Genomic DNA, 18,656 nt, shown 5'->3' on the forward strand with positions numbered 1-18,656 from the left:
AAATTGCCAAATGTGAGTGACAGAATCGATGTTTCTAGTTTTCTGCATTTTGAATTATTCAAAGAAGACAATGCTTTAAGTCTTTGCATCTGCCACAATTATACTAAACTGACAGCATGTGGAAAGAAGAGAAATTCACAAAAGGTTTTTGATGAATAATTCTGACAACAGTGAACAGAAAAAGTAAAAACTTTAATCAGCAAAGAGGAGAGTATATTCACACAAATTCATAACTGCATCATGTGCTAAATGCAGGTCAGATGTGACAGTAAGGCATGGATCTGGAAAAAAAAAAACAAACAAACCCAGATGGCTAGCATAAATACAATTCCTGGTCGTTAATTTTTTTTTCTTCACATACAAAAATATGGCATTTAAAACAAAAATCACACATCAAATGTTCAAGCAATTCAACAATGCTACAGTAATCTTGTTCAGGATAAATGGGCTGTAGGAATAAACAGAAGCATTACATTTTCAGAAATGAGACCTGGTCACATTTGAGTGCTTTTTGCAATCAAGCAACACTGGGATAAAAACTAAATGACAGTTCACATTTCGTTGCCGTTTCACATTAATGAATCAGACAGAAGCTGGATGCATTGTGGCTCGAAAATCAGTAATATTGAAAAATGGGAAAAATCAAACTCCCCCCAAAATGCCCTAAAACAGAAGTAGTCCAACCTTTTCACGGTCAGTAATATGCACATTTAAAGGGTTCATTATCTTTGTGGATGGATTCAGTGGACGGCACTTTTCCTCAAAATGTATACACTACAACATTACAGAGAACAACATCTGCTCGTAAAAAATAAATATTTTCAAACTAACAGTTGATTTCTGTCTTATAAGAGAATGTGGTTTATCCTGAGTTACTGCATTTTACACTTCAATTTAGTAGCCAAGCAAACAAAAAGAAAAAGAATTATGAGCATAAACTAAAAGTTTTTAAGTGCGCTCCTCACTGGGTGTCAGTCAATGAAGTGGTTTTGTATAAAAAGCTATTTTCATGGCAAACCACAAAAATACATACAGGATATGTAGAATTGTGCACACACATATAATTTATATTTACTTCCACACACATAAGCAAACACACAAGAAAACTGGAAAACAGCCCTATAATAATCTTGCATCGCCTTTTAACTGATCTTCCACGGTAGAAATTGTTTCATTTATGCATCTGTACCAACATTTCAAAACAAAGATACTGAGATTTTGCTGTCACCTCCCCACAGCATTCATCCTGAGGGACAGAGGCACATTCTCTACACTTTAATGGCCTGGGGTGTTTTCATTTTAAGGAGGAGAGACTAAGCAGCCGGCTTCATCAGGACTTGTAGTCTGGGGAATAGAGCCGGTACCTGGGGCTGCTGTTCAGGCTGGTTCCGGGTAACGTGCGGTTGAAAGAATTTGATAATGGTGAGTCTAAACCTGAAGAGAGAAATGTTAAATAAAGAGTGTAAACAAGGCATCAAGAGCCAAATGGCACAACCACTCTGTGTGACACAAACCACAAGTGGAAGAAGTCTGTTAGAAGTTATTAGTAAATAAAAGCAATCTAGAAAACACTACATAGTTTAAATGTCATTTAACCAGCATAATTTGACACGCTAACACATACATCTTATATCAACACTCCAGCTTCCTTCAAGACAAATGAGTCTGTAGAATGATAAATAATTTATGCTTTAGGTTCACATCCAAATGATCTTTATAACATGTTGAGGTGACATCAGTACAACCAGGCTAAGGGGGAGGGAAATACTAACAGCTGATCATGTCCAACTGAAAAGTAATCAATTACTCAACTGGTTAAAAAGCTTTGACTCAAGTTGGAACATATTGTGCACTTCTGGAAGAGTTACACTGTAAAATCACTTTAGCTGTTGTTAATCTAACATGTTTAGTTGTCTTATACTAACAAATTTCCAGGGAAAACACTACCTAGGCTACTTTTATGCTTATATTTCACTTATTCTGAGTTACTACTATTGCACTATAGCACTGCTGCTGCCAATGGCACCTCATTTCAATAATTTCACAGTACAAATTAAGACGCATCTCATCAGTGACAGCAGTTCATTGGAAAATTATTTATTATCCTCATATATTGTTAGAAATACCATCATTGCCAATTTTAAATGGACCTCCGGTGTCCATGTTTTTTTTTTTTTTTGGGGGGGGGGAAAGAGAGAGAGAGAGAGAGAGAGAGCTATCACCCAGAGCCCAAACAATAACTTCAGATAATGTGGGGAGCTGTGTAAAGCTGCATAAGGGGGCTACTTTGAAGGGGACAGTAGCCAAATTAAAATCCGATATCTTTCTGCTTTTTAGGCACAGTCAGCTTTTTGATCAAGCTGTATATTCTCATGAATGTATGTTCTCATCTATTTACAAATCGCTGTTTGGGTAAAGTCACAGTGACATTGCCCTACCTGAGACTGGTGACGACGGTGTCCTCTGGATGAAAGCAGGATGATAAGTTCGTTCCCTTGGCGTGAACACCGAGTGGAGGACTGCCCGGGGGGGATACATTTAAAAACATGAGTGTTTGTTGACCTTCCTATATAAAAACTCTTAGCCACAAAACATAGTATTACAACTTTAGGTGCTTTAAATTATGACCACCACTGATAACTGACTGTCAAGTTAAAGAAGTACTTCACTGTGAAAGAACTTGTACCACTGCAATACACTGATGCATCAGCTTGTGTTTGAAGGATTTAAATTTTTAAAATACAAAACATGTTAATAGCTTTAATGGATGTTCCAGTAACAGTGGAAAAACCTTGCTTGTACACAGTCTGGATAATGAGTACTGTAACTTTCCTTCAGGCTCTGTGCTTTTAGCATAATTAATTTTGACAAAGAAGTACCGCATTAAAAAGATGCAAAGTCTCAACTTTAATTTTGTTTAAGACGTCAGTATTGAAAGGGTTTCATGTGAGATGCACCCCTCAGGGCACAAACAGTTATTCAAAAGTATTTGGACATTTTCCTAGTTAATGTTCTTTGGGCTGTGGTTCTGTCTCATTCACAGAAGACTCCCTTGTGGCTCGAAGTTGATTGATATTTGAGAATTGATGCGACTTCCACAGGAAGGACAAATCATTTTAGAGACTGGACTACACCTACGTAATCATGACCCGTTTCCCTGTCAGTGGTCATAGTACAACTTCATGACCATACCCTCAAACTGATGGCGAGCTTCACAAATAGAAAAGCCTAGTTGGTAAAATGATCCTGCATCAAAATGATAGACTGTAGTGTAGAAGAAAAGGGGAAAAGAAAAAAAAGGGGGATAAACTCAAAGCATGACACCTCATCTGTCAGAGAAGGTGGTGCATCCGTTATGGTTGCCTTATTGATTTCAAGGCTGACAGAGGCAACAGGACTGTAGAGGTGCACAGGAGCATTCTGTGTGCAGTGATTGAGTCAAATCAAAACTAATTGGTTGCTTCGGCTGTACTTTTGGGATCGCTGAATGATGAAACATCCTAAGAGCTTTCTAGGCTGAGCACTTGGAATAGCTTTGATTCATCAGTAAATATTAAAACATTCCAATGTGCCTCAACCTAAATGAAGAGCTGACTCCAAGCAGGGTTACCCCCACAACAAGCTGGAGCTGAGGGTGGATCTAAAGAAACGCATTAAAGTGTAAGTTGAGACAGTCGAGGAGTGCAAAAGATTTCCACAAAATACTCAATGACATTTTAATTGGCACTTGTACCTGTGATGTCTTTTACATGGGTTACAATTCAAACAGCAATTTTTAAACCTACTAAAATGCATATTTTGTAGTATTTTTGTGCATGAGAATGTGCACAGAAATCGATTCCCACTCCCTAAAAAAGTAACTGTCCAAATACTTATGGTTTGGTCTGTGAACAGCTGTCGAAAAGGACGATTTTGGTACACTCCAGGTACATAAAAATATTACTTTGATGACAGAAAACAAACTAGAGTGCAGTTCTTTAAAATGTGATCTAACAGGTCTTCCAATTATGTAAGGCTTAGTAATTCCAACAAGAATAAGGCAACCCACCGATTATGAGGATAGCTGTACCAGCCAGCAGAGCGAACAGGGTGCAGAACATCATCTGGTAGGAGTTTATGAAGCTGTGGAAGGAGTGGCCCCCCTCCATATAACCAACTGGAGAAGCAGCTGCTGAGAGAGAGAGAGAGAGAGAGGCGTTTGAGATAACAAGCCCATTTGAAATGCTGAAATCACACAACACACTCAACATATTAGCTACGGCAGAAAGGATAATGATGTTGTTACAACACTGGTGATGTCTGATACCTGAATGGAAAGATGGTTACTAAAAATATGCCATGTCAGTGTCCTCATTTCCCACAGATGGCAGGGCTGGTTACGTGGCTGGCATTGATTACTTAGCAGTAACCCATTTAAACAGCTAATTACCTCAATACAGAAGGTTTTTTTTACATTATGGCCACATTTCTATTTTCTGTTCAATTGAAGGGTAAAAAAACAACAACAAACTGTTAAGCACTGTACATTGAGATGTGCATTTTCTGTCATTGAACAAAATGATGATATGTATTGAAAATATAAGATTAAACAATGTGAATCATTTACGATGAACTATGAGTAGCTTCACATTTATAATAATACATTGTGAAACAACCCAGCTACATTTCCTGCAACATTACACATAAAATACACTTAAAGTAAAACGACAAGTTTGGCTTTAGGTTCTGTGGATTCTCATTTGCACTGTTAATATCTGACCTTGAATTGCAGCATTGGGATCAGCTACGTGAATCAAAGTGACTGGGATGACGAGATTCTGGTCGGAGGAAGTGCTGCTTATAGAAATGGAAGCAGAAACTGCTAAATGGGGGTCCACAGCACTGACGGTGTACTTTGAGAAACTGGGGAAGTTATGGTGTACCTCCTTCTCTTGGACAACAATGTTGGGAGAAGTAGACGCCACCTAAAGATACCACAAAGTGATGCATGCTTCTAAACATCATATCTTAAGTTCACTAAAACACGGAGAATTAAATTAGAATAGCATTATTTAGCTTTAAAAACATATTGTACCTCCACATTGGACAGGGCTGCAGTAGGGCCATAGACTGTGAGTTCAGCTGATGGGTGTAAGTTTGAGAGCAGCAGCTCAGTCTGGTCTGAGTACAGGCCTGGCTCAATTGGCAGTCTGGCACTGACTTGTACCCCAGAGAAAGTACTGCCCTCCAGGCCTGCCTTCACCAGCAGGTTGGTCATGGATACGCTGAGCACGCGGGTCTGCTGGTCAGTGATGGGCTGCAAGGTCATGGAGCATGTGTAGAAGCCTGAGGCATTGGACACAAGTAAAGGTGATGGTTAGAGATAAATTACTAATGTGTACATTTGGTACAAGACCTGATCATGAATACCACCATGCATGTGAGCCCTGATATAACTTTGGTTACAAAAAAGATGCCAGGTACATACAAGAAATATGTATTTTTCCCCTTTAAACTCTGAATATCTGAGAAAGTATCACTTCACAATCACATAGTTCTATTAGAAACCCTTTAAAATTCAGCTGAATGGTTACAACCTCATGAACACACTGTGGATCCCATTGTACATAAGCCAGCAACTAGGGAGAAGTCCCAAAATCCCAAACACAATTAGACCAGTGATTTCAGGCAACAGGGCGTCTGCTCGGTTCAATACATCACCCGGACAACTTTTATAGCCCCTGCTAAATTCGTTGTATGGGCAATGCAGGTATTGATTATGCCCTTGTAAACAGTACTTTCCTACCCCCTTTGCACACCATACACATAAAAAATAAAAAATAATAACCTATGTAGTGGGGAGGGAGGTTATGTTTTAAAAGTATCTTTTAATTTAAGGGGGGGGGCTCTCTTACCAATGCTGGGGTCAAAGGTGACGTGCGTTTTAAAGACGTCATTAGCAGAGAAATCGACAATGTCGCTGGTAAAGCTGAGATGGCAGTTTACAGATGTTTCTGGCTGCAGCTGTGAAATAGCTTCAATCTGGTTAGAGGAACAGGTTCCTGTAGTTTAGGACACAATAGAACAAGAAATTTGTTATTAAAAAAAATAAAAATAAGACTTCATGAATCTTTACATTTATATAAGGGGGGAAAAAAAATCCAAAAACAACAATAACAGAAAGTTTTGATATTTGGGATGTCTGCTAAAATGGTTTCTCATATAGAGATGATTTACACAGCTTCCATATCTGCACTATAACGTGATTATTGGGTGAAAGAGCTAGCATGGCTGTGTGAAAGTAATAAATTCCTATAACATTTCTTCTAAAACACACAAATAAACATTTAAACAAAAACAAAAAACTAAATATGAGTTCAATACCAATGAGGTTGGTTCCTCTTTCTTTGGTTGTCAGGAGAACCTTTGTCTCCTTGCCATTCCTGACTGGTGTAGCCTGTGCCATAGCTGCTGTCCGTGTAGGAGTTTCCACTACTACCTACAGAGGCATAGAGAAAGACACAACAGCTAAAGGAAAATCCAAGGAAGATATAAGTGTGTACATGGAATAATCACACTGAAATTTGCATTCACTAGTAACCGTTTACATCAATCAAATCAAACCGTCGGGGAAGCAAACTAATTAAAACACAGCTGAGTGCTGAATATAACATTCCACCCACTTGTTTCAAAGACTTTCTCACACTGATAAAAAAAAAAAAACAAAAAAAACAACATCTTAATTCAGTTCCTTTTAAAATGCATGTGAGCTCTTTTCTGTTTAAGATAGATAGCCAACATAAAAACATTTTAACTGCTCTAAAAGCAAATATTCATTAAAAATTGTGGTCACATTCAGGGGGAAGGAGCATGATTTAAAGAACAGCAACATCCAGAGAGCCAATTAATCCTTTCCACGCACCGTGTACAAGAATCCTAACAACAGCATTTCATGCGCACACATTATGCATAAATTAAGTGTTGTGGAAGTGATGATGGATATGCAATCCACTTGTTTTTAATTTTTGTTATGATACATGTCTAGAGGATTCCTGCAATATTCTGCACTAGTAGAGGAACAAATGTATAAAGAGCAGAGAAAGATCAAAATGGTACTGCATGCATAATTAGAATTCTGTTTATTAGTGCACATTCATTAAAGCCATGGCTAAACCACATACCAAGCTGCACTATAAGTAACATACCTCTCTGTATGTTTTCAAAATACCAGGTATCTCATAGTACACAGTAGCTGTCCCAGAGTCTCTAGCTACAGCAGCTCCAGTTTTAGGGTCCACCTGAAGAACACCATCTGCAGTGGAGCTCCAAGTGCCATGAGCACCTACAGAGAAGGCAAAGATAATATTGTGCTTTTAAAATATGTACAGTACACTTAAATTCACGTAAATTGGTACTCCTTTAGTTATTTTTGTGACATAAAAAGTAGGGCTGGGTATCGTCACTGATTTCTAGAATCGATTCGATTCTGATTCACAAGGTCCCAAATCGATTCGATCCACAATTCGATTCAATTCGATTTGAATATGGGAAATTTTGACAGTCAGAAATATTATAATTCAGATCAGTAAATTGACATATTTTTGTATCTATAAAAAGGAAGTTGACACACGCAAGATTTTATCAAATCACCACACAGATGCCTTCGTGTCAAAGTAGCTGAGGATAAAACACAGAAAAACATGAAGATTTTCCTGGCCTGGGATTTTATAAAAATACTCTGCAGTACATCAAAAACGAAAGAAAACCATTAATGAACATATGAACGTTACCTCTGACGTTACAGCGGTTTTATTAGAGACACGGCTGAGCGTTTTGCATTTTGTATAATTTTAAAAAGTTTAAATTTGTTCAGTATTGAACGGCAGAAATTAGGTTTGATTTTCAGAAGTATGTAAACGAAAAAAAAAACAGCGGCCGACAGCGCTGTAAACAACGGTAGACTTGTGCGTAACAAACAAGCGAATAACGAAGAAAACAGTACAGAGAGAAAGAGAGAGAGAGAGCTGTGCATGAAGTGTGATTTTATCGTGGTGGAAGCAAAACAGTAAAAGTCAGAGGGAATTCATGACGATGTTTATGTGAAGCGTAGTTTGGATCTTCTTTTGCTGCTGGTTCAGTCAGTTTTATTTTTATTGTTTGGAGAGAGATAAAACTAACAGCTTTAGAATCGGCGCAAAAAGGGCGTAAACACAAAGCGCGGATCCGCCGACACATCAGAGTCAGCGAGCTGTCGGCTTTCAGCCCCGACCGTGTCCGTGCCGTCGGGTGAGAAAGTCACATCTCACTGATTCTGATCCGCGGGTCGCGCTGTGTGTTTAAGTCTTTGTGCAGAATCCGTGTTCCTGCTCGCATTTACTGTCTTAGCTGTTTGGTGGTTGTTGAAATTTTGTGAGATTTCACCTGAGATTCTGTCATTTCAGGCAAAATAAATTTATATTAAAAAAATCGATTCAGGATTTTAATGAATCGATTTCACGTTATCCAAGTCAGAATCGATTTTAATCGATAAATCGATTATAAAAACCCACCCCTAATAAAAAGTACTTTGTCCTTATGGAAAGTCAATGAAAAGCAATCAGAAAACATAAGAAATACTTATCTAGACTGTAAAATTGTGCCAAATTTAACAGACATTTTATTAACTTTCACAATGTTTTGTTGTGCTTTTTATTATTTTATGACAGCATTTGTGACATTTTAACGTGTAAATCTCTTACCACTGGGATTGGTTAACTGGATGTGGAAGCAGACCACATCTCCCACCATCAGTTTTTTGGCATCATCCATATGAATAGCATGTCCCACTGGAATTGGAACATAGTCTGCCACACCCATGTTTTCGCTGTCCCAAACTGCAAGGAGTGTGAGTCCTACATTAACTGTTCTCACTGTGAGGGTGTGATTACCAGGCCCAACCCCAACCTGCACAAGATCATCTCTAAAGAAAAGAACATAGGAACAGATTTAATTATGATTATCATTTGTACACGTTTCTGTGAAAGTCCTAATTTTTCAGGGTGTTTCAAATCAAGCGAGTTAGAAAAAAGGTTGGCCAAAACAGCTCCAGCCTTAGACATCAGTAAAAGAAGCTCTTAGGGGAATTTTATCACAGGCCAACAATCAAAAATGTGATACTTTCCCACTAAAATCATCTGTCAGCACCTGGAGAAAACCATAATAGAATCAATTTATTGTATTGCCAGGCGTGGGAGTCCCTCATTGGAAAAAGTGCAACACTGCTCTGTTCAACACACACATTTACCTCGCTCAGTCAGGTGGAAACAAGTCGTTCTGAAACTGGGGTTAAAGGAATACCTCTCTAAATTAATCAAATTACTCCTCATACAGGCTATCACTAGATGATGTTGTGACCTCAACTGCTCTGGTTGGATTGTACAGAAAATGAATGTACAACAGTATGAGTCAAGAGGAGTAGTAGAGTAGTATCGTGCATCTCAGCAGTGGTGAAGAATAAAACAAAAATAATGTTAGTATTAAAGATATACGGCGATGAGCCAAACATTATGACCAACATTGGCTAATAAGCTGTTGTTCCTTCACCTGCAGTCAAAGTAACTCTATGCTGCTGAGGCGTGGACTCTAAGTGACCTTTAAAAGTGTCCTTTCACAATAAGACCATAGTTTTCCAAGTTGTGAGCGGACCACATCTCCAGCACACTGTTCATGGTTTGTCCAATCTTAGACCAGCAGACAGTGCTGACCCAGAGCACTATGCAAGTCTTGCCTCAAATCACCTGAGTGGCCAATATTTTTTGGTCACACAGATGAGTCATGTGTGAAATGAAAGACAAAAAACTCCAGGTCAAATATTATATCTTATTATAATACACAAATTCTCTGTTCATGTGTTTGCCTCTTTTTCAATTCCTACTACACAATCAGGAGTTGTATAATATATATTTTTTTAATTTCATCACAACAACATCTCATTTCCACAAAACTTCAGTTATGCATGATATGTGACGCCATCAGGTTGCCTGGCAACCATTTAGCAACGAGCTACAATGACCTCTTTTTCTTCCTTTATGCGCCTACAAAACCTTATGAAAGCATCCTGTTGTTTTCACAGCAGTAACATCTCATTTATATACACAAAAGCTGAATTATATAGGATATATTAAACCATCATGTTCCTACCACCTAGCAACGGGATGCAATGGCCCATTTATTGCATTTATGCACCTACAACACCTTATAAAAGCATCACATTTTCATTTCATGGCCGACAGCATGAACAGGCCAAATGATACCATATGTACTAGTAAATACATAGACATAAATTATACTAATTTTATATTATTTATATATATATATATATATATATATATATATATATATATATATATATATATATATATATATATATATATATATAAATAAATAAATAAATAATGCATATATATCGGGTCCTGTACCAGAGGCCTGGGAGCTTGAGGGTCCTGCGCAGTATCTTAGCTGTTCCCAGGACTGCGCTCTTCTGGACAGAGATCTCCGATGTTGTTCCCGGGATCTGCTGGAGCCACTCGCCTAGCTTGGGAGTCACCGCACCTAGTGCTCCGATTACCACGGGGACCACCGTTACCTTCACCCTCCACATCCTCTCGAGCTCTTCTCTGAGCCCTTGGTATTTCTCGAGTTTCTCGTGTTCCTTCTTCCTGATATTGCTGTCATTCGGAACCGCTACATCGATCACTACAGCCGTCTTCTTCTGTTTGTCTACCACCACTATGTCCGGTTTTTTAGCCACCACCATTTTGTCCGTCTGTATCTGGAAGTCCCACAGGATCTTAGCTCGGTCATTCTCCACCACCCTTGGGGGCATCTCCCATTTTGACCTCGGGACTTTCAGGTTATACTCGGCACAGATGTTCCTGTACACTATGCCGGCCACTTGGTTATGGCGTTCCATGTATGCCTTGCCTGCTAGCATCTTGCACCCTGCTGTTATGTGCTGGATTGTCTCTGGGGCATCTTTACACAGCCTGCACCTGGGGTCTTGCCTGGTGTGATAGACCCCAGCCTCTATGGATCTTGTGCTCAGAGCTTGTTCTTGTGCTGCCATGATTAGTGCCTCTGTGCTGTCTTTCAGTCTAGCTTTGTCCAGCCACTGGTAGGATTTCTGGATATCAGCCACCTCCTCTATCTGCCGGTGGTACATACCGTGCAGGGGCCTGTCCTTCCATGATGGTTCCTCGTCTCCCTCCTCTTTCTTGGGTTTCTGCTGCCTGAGGTATTCACTGAGCACTCGGTCAGTTGGGGCCATCTTCCCAATGTATTCTTGGATGTTCCTTGTCTCATCCTGGACTGTGGTGCTGACACTCACCAGTCCCCGGCCCCCTTCCTTCCGCTTAGCGTACAGCCTCAGGGTGCTGGACTTGGGGCGAAACCCTCCATGCATGGTAAGGAGCTTTCTTGTCTTTATGTCAGTAGCTTCTATCTCCTCCTTTGGCCAGCCTATTACCCCAGCAGGGTACCTGATCACGGGCAGGGCGTACGTGTTGATGGCGCGGATCTTGTTCTTACCATTCAGCTGACTCCTCAGGACTTGCCTGACCCTCTGCAGGTACTTGGTGGTTGCAGCTTTTCTAGCGGCCTCTTCATGGTTCCCATTCGCCTGCGGGATCCCCAGGTACTTGTAACTGTCCTCTATGTCTGCAATGTTGCCTTCTGGTAGTTCAATCCCCTCAGTTCTGACTACCTTCCCTCTCTTTGTTACCATCCGACTACACTTCTCCAGTCCGAACGACATTCCAATGTCATTGCTGTATAGCCTGGTAGTGTGGATCAGTGAATCGATGTCTCGTTCACTCTTGGCATACAGCTTGATGTCATCCATGTACAGGAGGTGGCTGACAACTGCTCCGTTCCGTAGTCGGTATCCGTAGCCAGCCTTGTTAATGATCTCACTGAGGGGGTTCGGGCCTATGCAGAACAGCAGTGGGGACAGAGCATCTCCTTGGTAGATCCCGCACTTGATGGTGACTTGTGCTATGGGCTTGGAGTTGGCCTCTAGTGTTGTACGCCACATCCCCATTGAGTTCCTGATGAAGGCTCTTAGGGTCCCATTGATCTTGTACAATTCTAGGCATTCCAGTATCCAGCTGTGGGGCATTGAGTCATAGGCCTTCTTGTAATCAATCCAGGCAGTGCACAGGTTGGTCAGTCTGGTCTTGCAGTCTCGGCTGACTGTTCTGTCTACCAGTAGCTGGTGTTTTGTCACATATTGACAGTGGCTCACCGATGCCAATGACATAATTACCCAGCTACACTTAAGAATCTAAATAGAGAACACTGATGGATAACCTGCTACCTGAAATACAGTTGATAATGGCTAGGAAGGCTGTGGGTTGACATGACTTGGTTTGCTGTATTTGAAATAATTGTAGACATTAGCTCATGTGAGGCTGGGCGAAGATGCACAAAAGGAGTACTCAAAGTGAGGCCTTGCTTTTTTCCCCTCTATAAATAGGGCCCAGAACAGAAGGATAATAGCTTTTCAAGCTTGGGGTATTACACTAACAGAAAAATAAATCTTCCTCTTTTTCTTTGTCATGCTTCGATCTGAGAATCATACAGCCTGAAGCTTAATGAGAATTGCTAATGAACCTATAGGTTGCTTAGTCTCTCACCTGTTTGTGGTAAATGTAAGGTGGGAGTTGGAGCTGTGTAGTGCTTCTCCAGTGCTGGCATGAAAGTGGACAGTAAAGGTGAGTACAGTTCCCAGGGGGAAAGCCTTCAGGTTCTCTTTGGTGTTTGTGTGGAGCACCGGACTGGTACTGAAGCGCAAATAGGACACAGGCACCACCTGAAGAATAACATTAGTGTCGCAATCAGTAACTGCAGCGAGATGTCAGCTGTCACTTCAAAGGCCTGTGCTGTTGCTAATAGTTACAGAGTGGCTATAACGATTCCAGTACGGGCCAATTCTCAGTGGGCAGAGAAGAAAAAGGAGAAAGGCTCAGTCCGACATACGACAGGCAGTTACTACTGATAATATATTTTTAGAAAGATTCAATAAAGAAAACTGGCAATAGAAACCCTCTCCTGTATTCTTACTGAGTTCTAATGAAAACAAAAAGCTAGGATTTTAAATAAGAAAAATAAAAGGCGAAAAGAAAGTTGTCTTTTTGTTTTTTTTAAATACAAGCCATACCACACAAAAATACCAGATTATTAAATGTCTATCACTCCTAGTGCTATGCATTTTTGTCACTTATGTTTTAAATTTTATTATTACACAAACATAACAAAAGTAAACACAATATTCAGTTTTTAAATGATGATTTCTCTGATTACGAGAGAAAGGTTATCCAAACCTACCGCATCCTGTGTGAAACAGTAATTGCCCCTCTTGTTAAATCATGAATCAAGTGTGATTAAACAGATTTTTTGGAAAGCTTCAGTTTCACCAAACACACTCAGGCCTGATTACTGACAGAACAAGAGAGATCACTTAAATAGAACCTGTCTGATAAAGTGAAGCAGGTTAAAAGACCTCAAAAAGCAACACATCGTGCGACGACCTAACAAAACACCTGAGAATTAAAAGTCACTGTCATCTCTGTCTGGAAAGTGTTACAAAGCCATTTCTATGGCTTTGGGACTCCAGTAAAACACAGTGAGAGTCATTACACACAAATGGAGAAAACTTTGAACAGCGATGAAGCTTCCCAGGTGTGGCCGAGCAACCAAAATTACTCCAAGAGTGCAGGAACGACTCATCCAGGAGGTCATAAAAGACGCCAGAACAGTATTAAAGAACTGCAGGCTTCACATGTCTCATTTAAGGTTCATGAGTTCATGTTATAACAAGAAGAAAGAGACTGGGCAAAAATGGCATCCATGGAAGAGTTCAATGAGAAAACCACTGCTGACCAAAGAACATGAAGGTTCGCCTTACATTTACCAAAAAACATCTTGATGATCCCCAAGACTTTTGGGAGAATATTTTGTGGACTGATGACTAAACTTTTTGGAAAGTCTGCGTCCCATTACATCTGTTGTAAAAGTAACAGCGTTTTAGAAAAGGAATATCATACAAACAGTAAAATATGGTGGTGGTACTGTGACGGTCTGGGGGTTTAGTGCTGCTTCACGCCCTGCAAGACTTGCTGTGGTAAATGGAACCATGAATTCTGCTGTCTACCAAAACATCCTGAAGGATAATGTCCAACCATGTGTCAGTGACGTCAAGCTGAAGGGCTCTTGGGTTCTGAATCACTTAAGAAAAACAAAATGAAGACTTTGGAGTGGCCTAGTCAAAGTTTTGACCGGAATCTGATTGAGATGCTGTAGCATTACCTTAAAAGGGCAGTTCATGTACGAAAACCCACCAATGCAGCTGAATTACAGCAATTCTGCCAAAATCCCATCCTGTGCTGCTTATCCTTTTCAGGGTGTGGTGGGGCTGGAGCCTATCCCAGCTGTCTTGGGGCGAGATTTGCCAGATATTGCAAATGCTTGATTGCAGTTGTTGCTGGCCTGATCAGTTATTAGGTTTAGGGGCAATCACTTTCACACTGGGCCATATAGGTATGGAATTTGTTTTTTACCCTTACAAATAACACTGTCATTTAGAAACTGTGTTTACTTGTGTTATGTTTGAGCCAAAAGCATTAGATCTTTATATTGTTGTGCTTTTTAAGCTGCTTAATTTGTTTAATCAAGGTTTCAGCAGTCAGACCGCGCATAGTTTTTGGCAGGAGGTCAGAAGATGTGTTTTATAGTCAATATCCACATGATATCATGTTTAAACCATGAATCTCAAACAATTTTCACATTGTAGCTCTTAAACTGACCTTCACAGCAAGGATGAGAGTTTGATTGACACCAAAGGTCTCTTGTGAGGTAACCAGCAAAGAAGAGATGCCAGTGAGAGAGCCAGAGAAGAGGAAGCCCTTATCGTCTACTTGAGCAATAACAACCTGGTCGGGACCATCTAACATTCGATAGGAGAGAGCACCCAAACCATCCCTATTGGACAAGAAAAAACAAAATCACATCATTCATTCAAACAGTATACATATTTTTATTACATGCTATAAACTACTGAAGAGCTGTTTTTCACCTGTATATGGAACAGAAAGAAAAAAAAAAACACCCCACTGTGCAGGTGATTCCTACTCACCTGTTAGTCTGGAGTTTCAGAGCCGAGTTCGGAGCCATCAGTAACTCCCCAGCCTCTACTTTGGGATTAAGCATGTGCAGCTTGTCATAGACCTTGATCAAAGCAAAATGTTGAAACTCCAATTATGCGAGAGCCTTAATCATTCTTTGATGTTTCTGCACTAGTGACATGTCATAGTTTAATACAATTTGAAGTTGGATGCACTGCGCTCCCAATAATCTGCAGTGTTATCACTTCAAAGTTAACAGCTTCAGATTTTTATTAAAACTCAGCAATTTCAATGCTCTGCTGCCTTAAATGCCAGCTTTCCCCATTATGGAGAAGCAGCAGGGGACACAGTCAAGATATGCAAAGCACTCCATAAAAGGGGTATTTATAAAATATCTGAATAGGATGTATTTATGGTACTTTGTGTTTCCCTTCCCATTGTTTACAGATGTCTATAAAAAGTGAGCTATAGCCATGGTGCTGTACCTGAATCTGGATCTCGTCACTGAGCTCCTGCAGGTTGTTCACAAGCTGCTGAGCCGTGTGGTCAGAAACTCTGAGTACCACCTTCAGCCCTGTCCGCCCTCTCGTTCTTCCAGTCACCCTCATGCCAAAGTTGTGCTCTGACTGAAGCTCCACATTAGCCTAGATAAGACAAGGACCATTATGAGCATGGCAAAAATAGAAGCAGCAAATCAAATAAAAAGGCAACAGCGATGAGGAAGCAGGGGAAAAGCAGAGACAAAGCAGACGCTAGTTTAAAAACCATAGTGAAATGGATGGACACCAGGTCTGAAGTAAATCTAATAAAAACGATCAATGGGAAATGAGAGACAAAAATAGAAGCTGCTTATGATATCAAATACAAGAATGAAAATCCTCAATGCTGGGTACCTCAATGTGTCTTGGCTGGACATCCAGGATGTCTCTCTTAGTAGTGGACCAGTGGAAGGTAAAACCAGGTAGCACACTGCCAAATGAGAAGGGTGTTTGACTGTTGGTCAAACCCATCACATATACAGGCATCTAGAAAAGGAAAGAAGATTTAGAAATACAAAAAAATAAAATTGCGCTGTTCAGTTATTGGTTTCAATTTTGAGTCTAAAATTGCTATTTGGACTCTAAACAGCAAAGAATCGATTTTGAGTCCGTTGTACTGATTCAAGTATAAAACGTTCACACCTGTGCTCCCGTCTCCATTCTTGTAATAGGTGCTCTGATTCGAATGGCAGTCAAAACCACAACTTCGACTTCTACTTGATCCTGAGGAAACAAAATAGTTTCGTCTGTCTTATGTGCAAAACCCACCCAAGCATTACACTTTTAAAACCACAGATATACATTTACCTGTGACACAACAACTAGCTTCCCGGTTTCTGCGTCAACAGCTTGGACCAGTCCAGTAACAGAAACATTTCCAACAGCAATACCTCTGACATGGCCCATGGGATTAACAGAAGCTACTTCCTCATTAGAAATGGAGAACAGGATATTGGACTGAGGCTGAGGACCACCTTCAGATGTGATCTGTAAACAAGCAGGATTGAAAAAAGAAGGAGTAATTTAAATTTAAAGAGTAATCTTGACTAATTTCTCCACAGTGTAGTGGTTTACACATTTCCCAGCAAGCAAAAAACCTGGTCCTGGGAAGAAACACAAAAAACATGGAGGTACCCATTGTGAATCAGGGAATAGCTAAAAGTTGATTTTTTCTAGGGCTCTTAACTAAACTGAATTAACTCATGTGTGCTGCCAGTGCAACGTAGACCTATTGTGCTCATATCCAAGTCTATTTTTTATTTCTTCTTACTAATCTACTGAAGACGATCGTCTTGATTCATGGTTTGAAATAATCCTAATTTTGATACACTGGGACTTTGTGTAACCCCCACAGCCCATCCACATGAAAAAAGTCATTGTAGTTCTGTTCCCTCTTCTTTTAACCCAACTTTCTTCTGACTGATTGTCCTGTCTACTGCATGAGAGGGGGGGTACACTCACAGTCAAAGCTATGTGCCACAGATGAGCACATCAGGGATACCTGCTCTGACAGTTTTTTTTTCCTTTTCCTTTCATTCTCTCTCAACTGAGTGTTTGGCTCAGTTATTGCACACACAGTTGACCACCATCTTCTACTGTAACAGTACACATTAAATATTTTCTAATTAGAGTGTGAAATGAAGCAAATGACGTATTAGACGTACCTGCATCATTGCTCCAACTAACAGGGTCATCTTCCTTGGGATTAGCTTGAAAGGTGGAAACACCTACAATAATAAGAAGAAAAAAATGTTTTTTCCCCCTGTATAAAATGTGCCGCTAATAGAAGACCCAAAATAGACTACAAAAAAACTCCACAAAATTATACCTCTATTTGCTGGGGTGCTGAAGCAATTTTTCTCCCATTTTTATCCACAACAACAGCTGATACAGTGGTCTGACCGATGGCAACACCTTTCACCAAGAAAACAGCAGTATCGCTTTCTGTGGACTCCACTAATGGTCTGCAGAGGAGACATTCAGAAACAAAAAAATAAAGCCTTAGATCCCCTTTCACTCTAAAGGTAAAACACATTTTCTACTACTTACTTCAGAGAGACTATTGCAGAAGCTGTCTTGAGTTTAAGATTCATGAATTGGAAATAGCTGGCAGGGAATGGCTTCCTATTATCATCCAAGACTCTGACATAAGCTCTCACAGATTTGCCAATCTCCACCTGTAAGAGATGAAAAGCATCCATTAGCAGCAAAATAATTCTGGTTCACAGGAAGGGTAAACCTAATGATGAGTGTTAAAGACAAGCTGACTTTCAGTGGAATTTGAAAGGGAAGTGCTCAAAGACAATAACCATATTTAGTGCTTATAAGTCACTGAAGCATTGCAGGGATGTGTGATACTGAGAGATTTTTATAGTCAAGTAGTGCTTAGACCCCTCCAGGATGAAGGGCTGAGGCAGGACACTGACCTTGTCAACCACTCTTACATAAACCTCCAAGATGTCAGAAACATGTACAGTTGCTTTGGCGGGTGCGGGAAAAGCCAGGCAAAGGTCATGAACCATCACCTTAACCATGCCTGGAAGGATGGGAGAGACCTGGGCAAACAGCAAATGAAACAATTACATTTCAATACACTTTTTTGAAATTCTACATTTCGTAACGTGTGCAGTCTACTATAGATAGACACAGTTAAGATGTTCCTTCTTACCTGAGCGGTGCCCTGAGCCTCCTGGAATACCACATTCACCATCCCTTTAATGCTGGTATTGACAAAGAAGTGCCCTGAACCCTCTCGCAGAGCCAGATTCACCTACAAAACAAAACTGGAGTGAGCAGTCTGCAGTGAAAATTAATCACAAAAATGATTCAGAAGACCATCTGTGTTCACAGTTGTTTTTCTGACAGGCAACTGGCCTTGCATGTTACATAAAAGGGGACAGATAACCACCTCTTTAAAATCCTCTAACACAGGTCACCAACAGTTATTTAACCCCCTACACCTACTTAACCCTGCTCCCAT

The 18,656-nt window shown here is 40.2% G+C and overlaps 1 protein-coding gene across 1 annotated transcript in view; it reads right to left on the reverse strand.

Moving 5' to 3' along the window:
* Positions 1 to 1,083: 1,083 nt before the first annotated feature.
* Positions 1,084 to 18,656, reverse strand: part of nup210 (nucleoporin 210) — a 30,047-nt gene continuing 12,474 nt past the window's right edge. Inside the window, exons 20-40 of the mRNA XM_085343846.1 lie at positions 18,345 to 18,446; positions 18,103 to 18,231; positions 17,726 to 17,853; positions 17,505 to 17,640; positions 17,341 to 17,403; positions 16,484 to 16,663; positions 16,319 to 16,399; positions 16,031 to 16,162; positions 15,623 to 15,781; positions 15,149 to 15,240; positions 14,820 to 14,994; positions 12,651 to 12,826; positions 8,718 to 8,938; positions 7,185 to 7,321; positions 6,364 to 6,478; positions 5,895 to 6,041; positions 5,075 to 5,325; positions 4,760 to 4,964; positions 4,049 to 4,168; positions 2,439 to 2,519; positions 1,084 to 1,434 (exon numbers count right to left, since the gene is read on the reverse strand). Of these exons, the coding sequence (XP_085199972.1) occupies positions 1,331 to 1,434; positions 2,439 to 2,519; positions 4,049 to 4,168; positions 4,760 to 4,964; positions 5,075 to 5,325; positions 5,895 to 6,041; positions 6,364 to 6,478; positions 7,185 to 7,321; positions 8,718 to 8,938; positions 12,651 to 12,826; positions 14,820 to 14,994; positions 15,149 to 15,240; positions 15,623 to 15,781; positions 16,031 to 16,162; positions 16,319 to 16,399; positions 16,484 to 16,663; positions 17,341 to 17,403; positions 17,505 to 17,640; positions 17,726 to 17,853; positions 18,103 to 18,231; positions 18,345 to 18,446 (2,934 nt within the window). The 3' untranslated portion in view covers positions 1,084 to 1,330. The remainder of the gene's footprint in view (positions 1,435 to 2,438; positions 2,520 to 4,048; positions 4,169 to 4,759; positions 4,965 to 5,074; positions 5,326 to 5,894; positions 6,042 to 6,363; positions 6,479 to 7,184; positions 7,322 to 8,717; positions 8,939 to 12,650; positions 12,827 to 14,819; positions 14,995 to 15,148; positions 15,241 to 15,622; positions 15,782 to 16,030; positions 16,163 to 16,318; positions 16,400 to 16,483; positions 16,664 to 17,340; positions 17,404 to 17,504; positions 17,641 to 17,725; positions 17,854 to 18,102; positions 18,232 to 18,344; positions 18,447 to 18,656) is intronic.

This window comes from Diplotaxodon limnothrissa, linkage group LG20 (genome assembly GCF_057381915.1).
Source record: "Diplotaxodon limnothrissa isolate DT_005_m linkage group LG20, D_limnothrissa_male_GT1.1, whole genome shotgun sequence".
In the NCBI taxonomy this organism is placed as follows: domain Eukaryota; kingdom Metazoa; phylum Chordata; class Actinopteri; order Cichliformes; family Cichlidae; genus Diplotaxodon; species Diplotaxodon limnothrissa.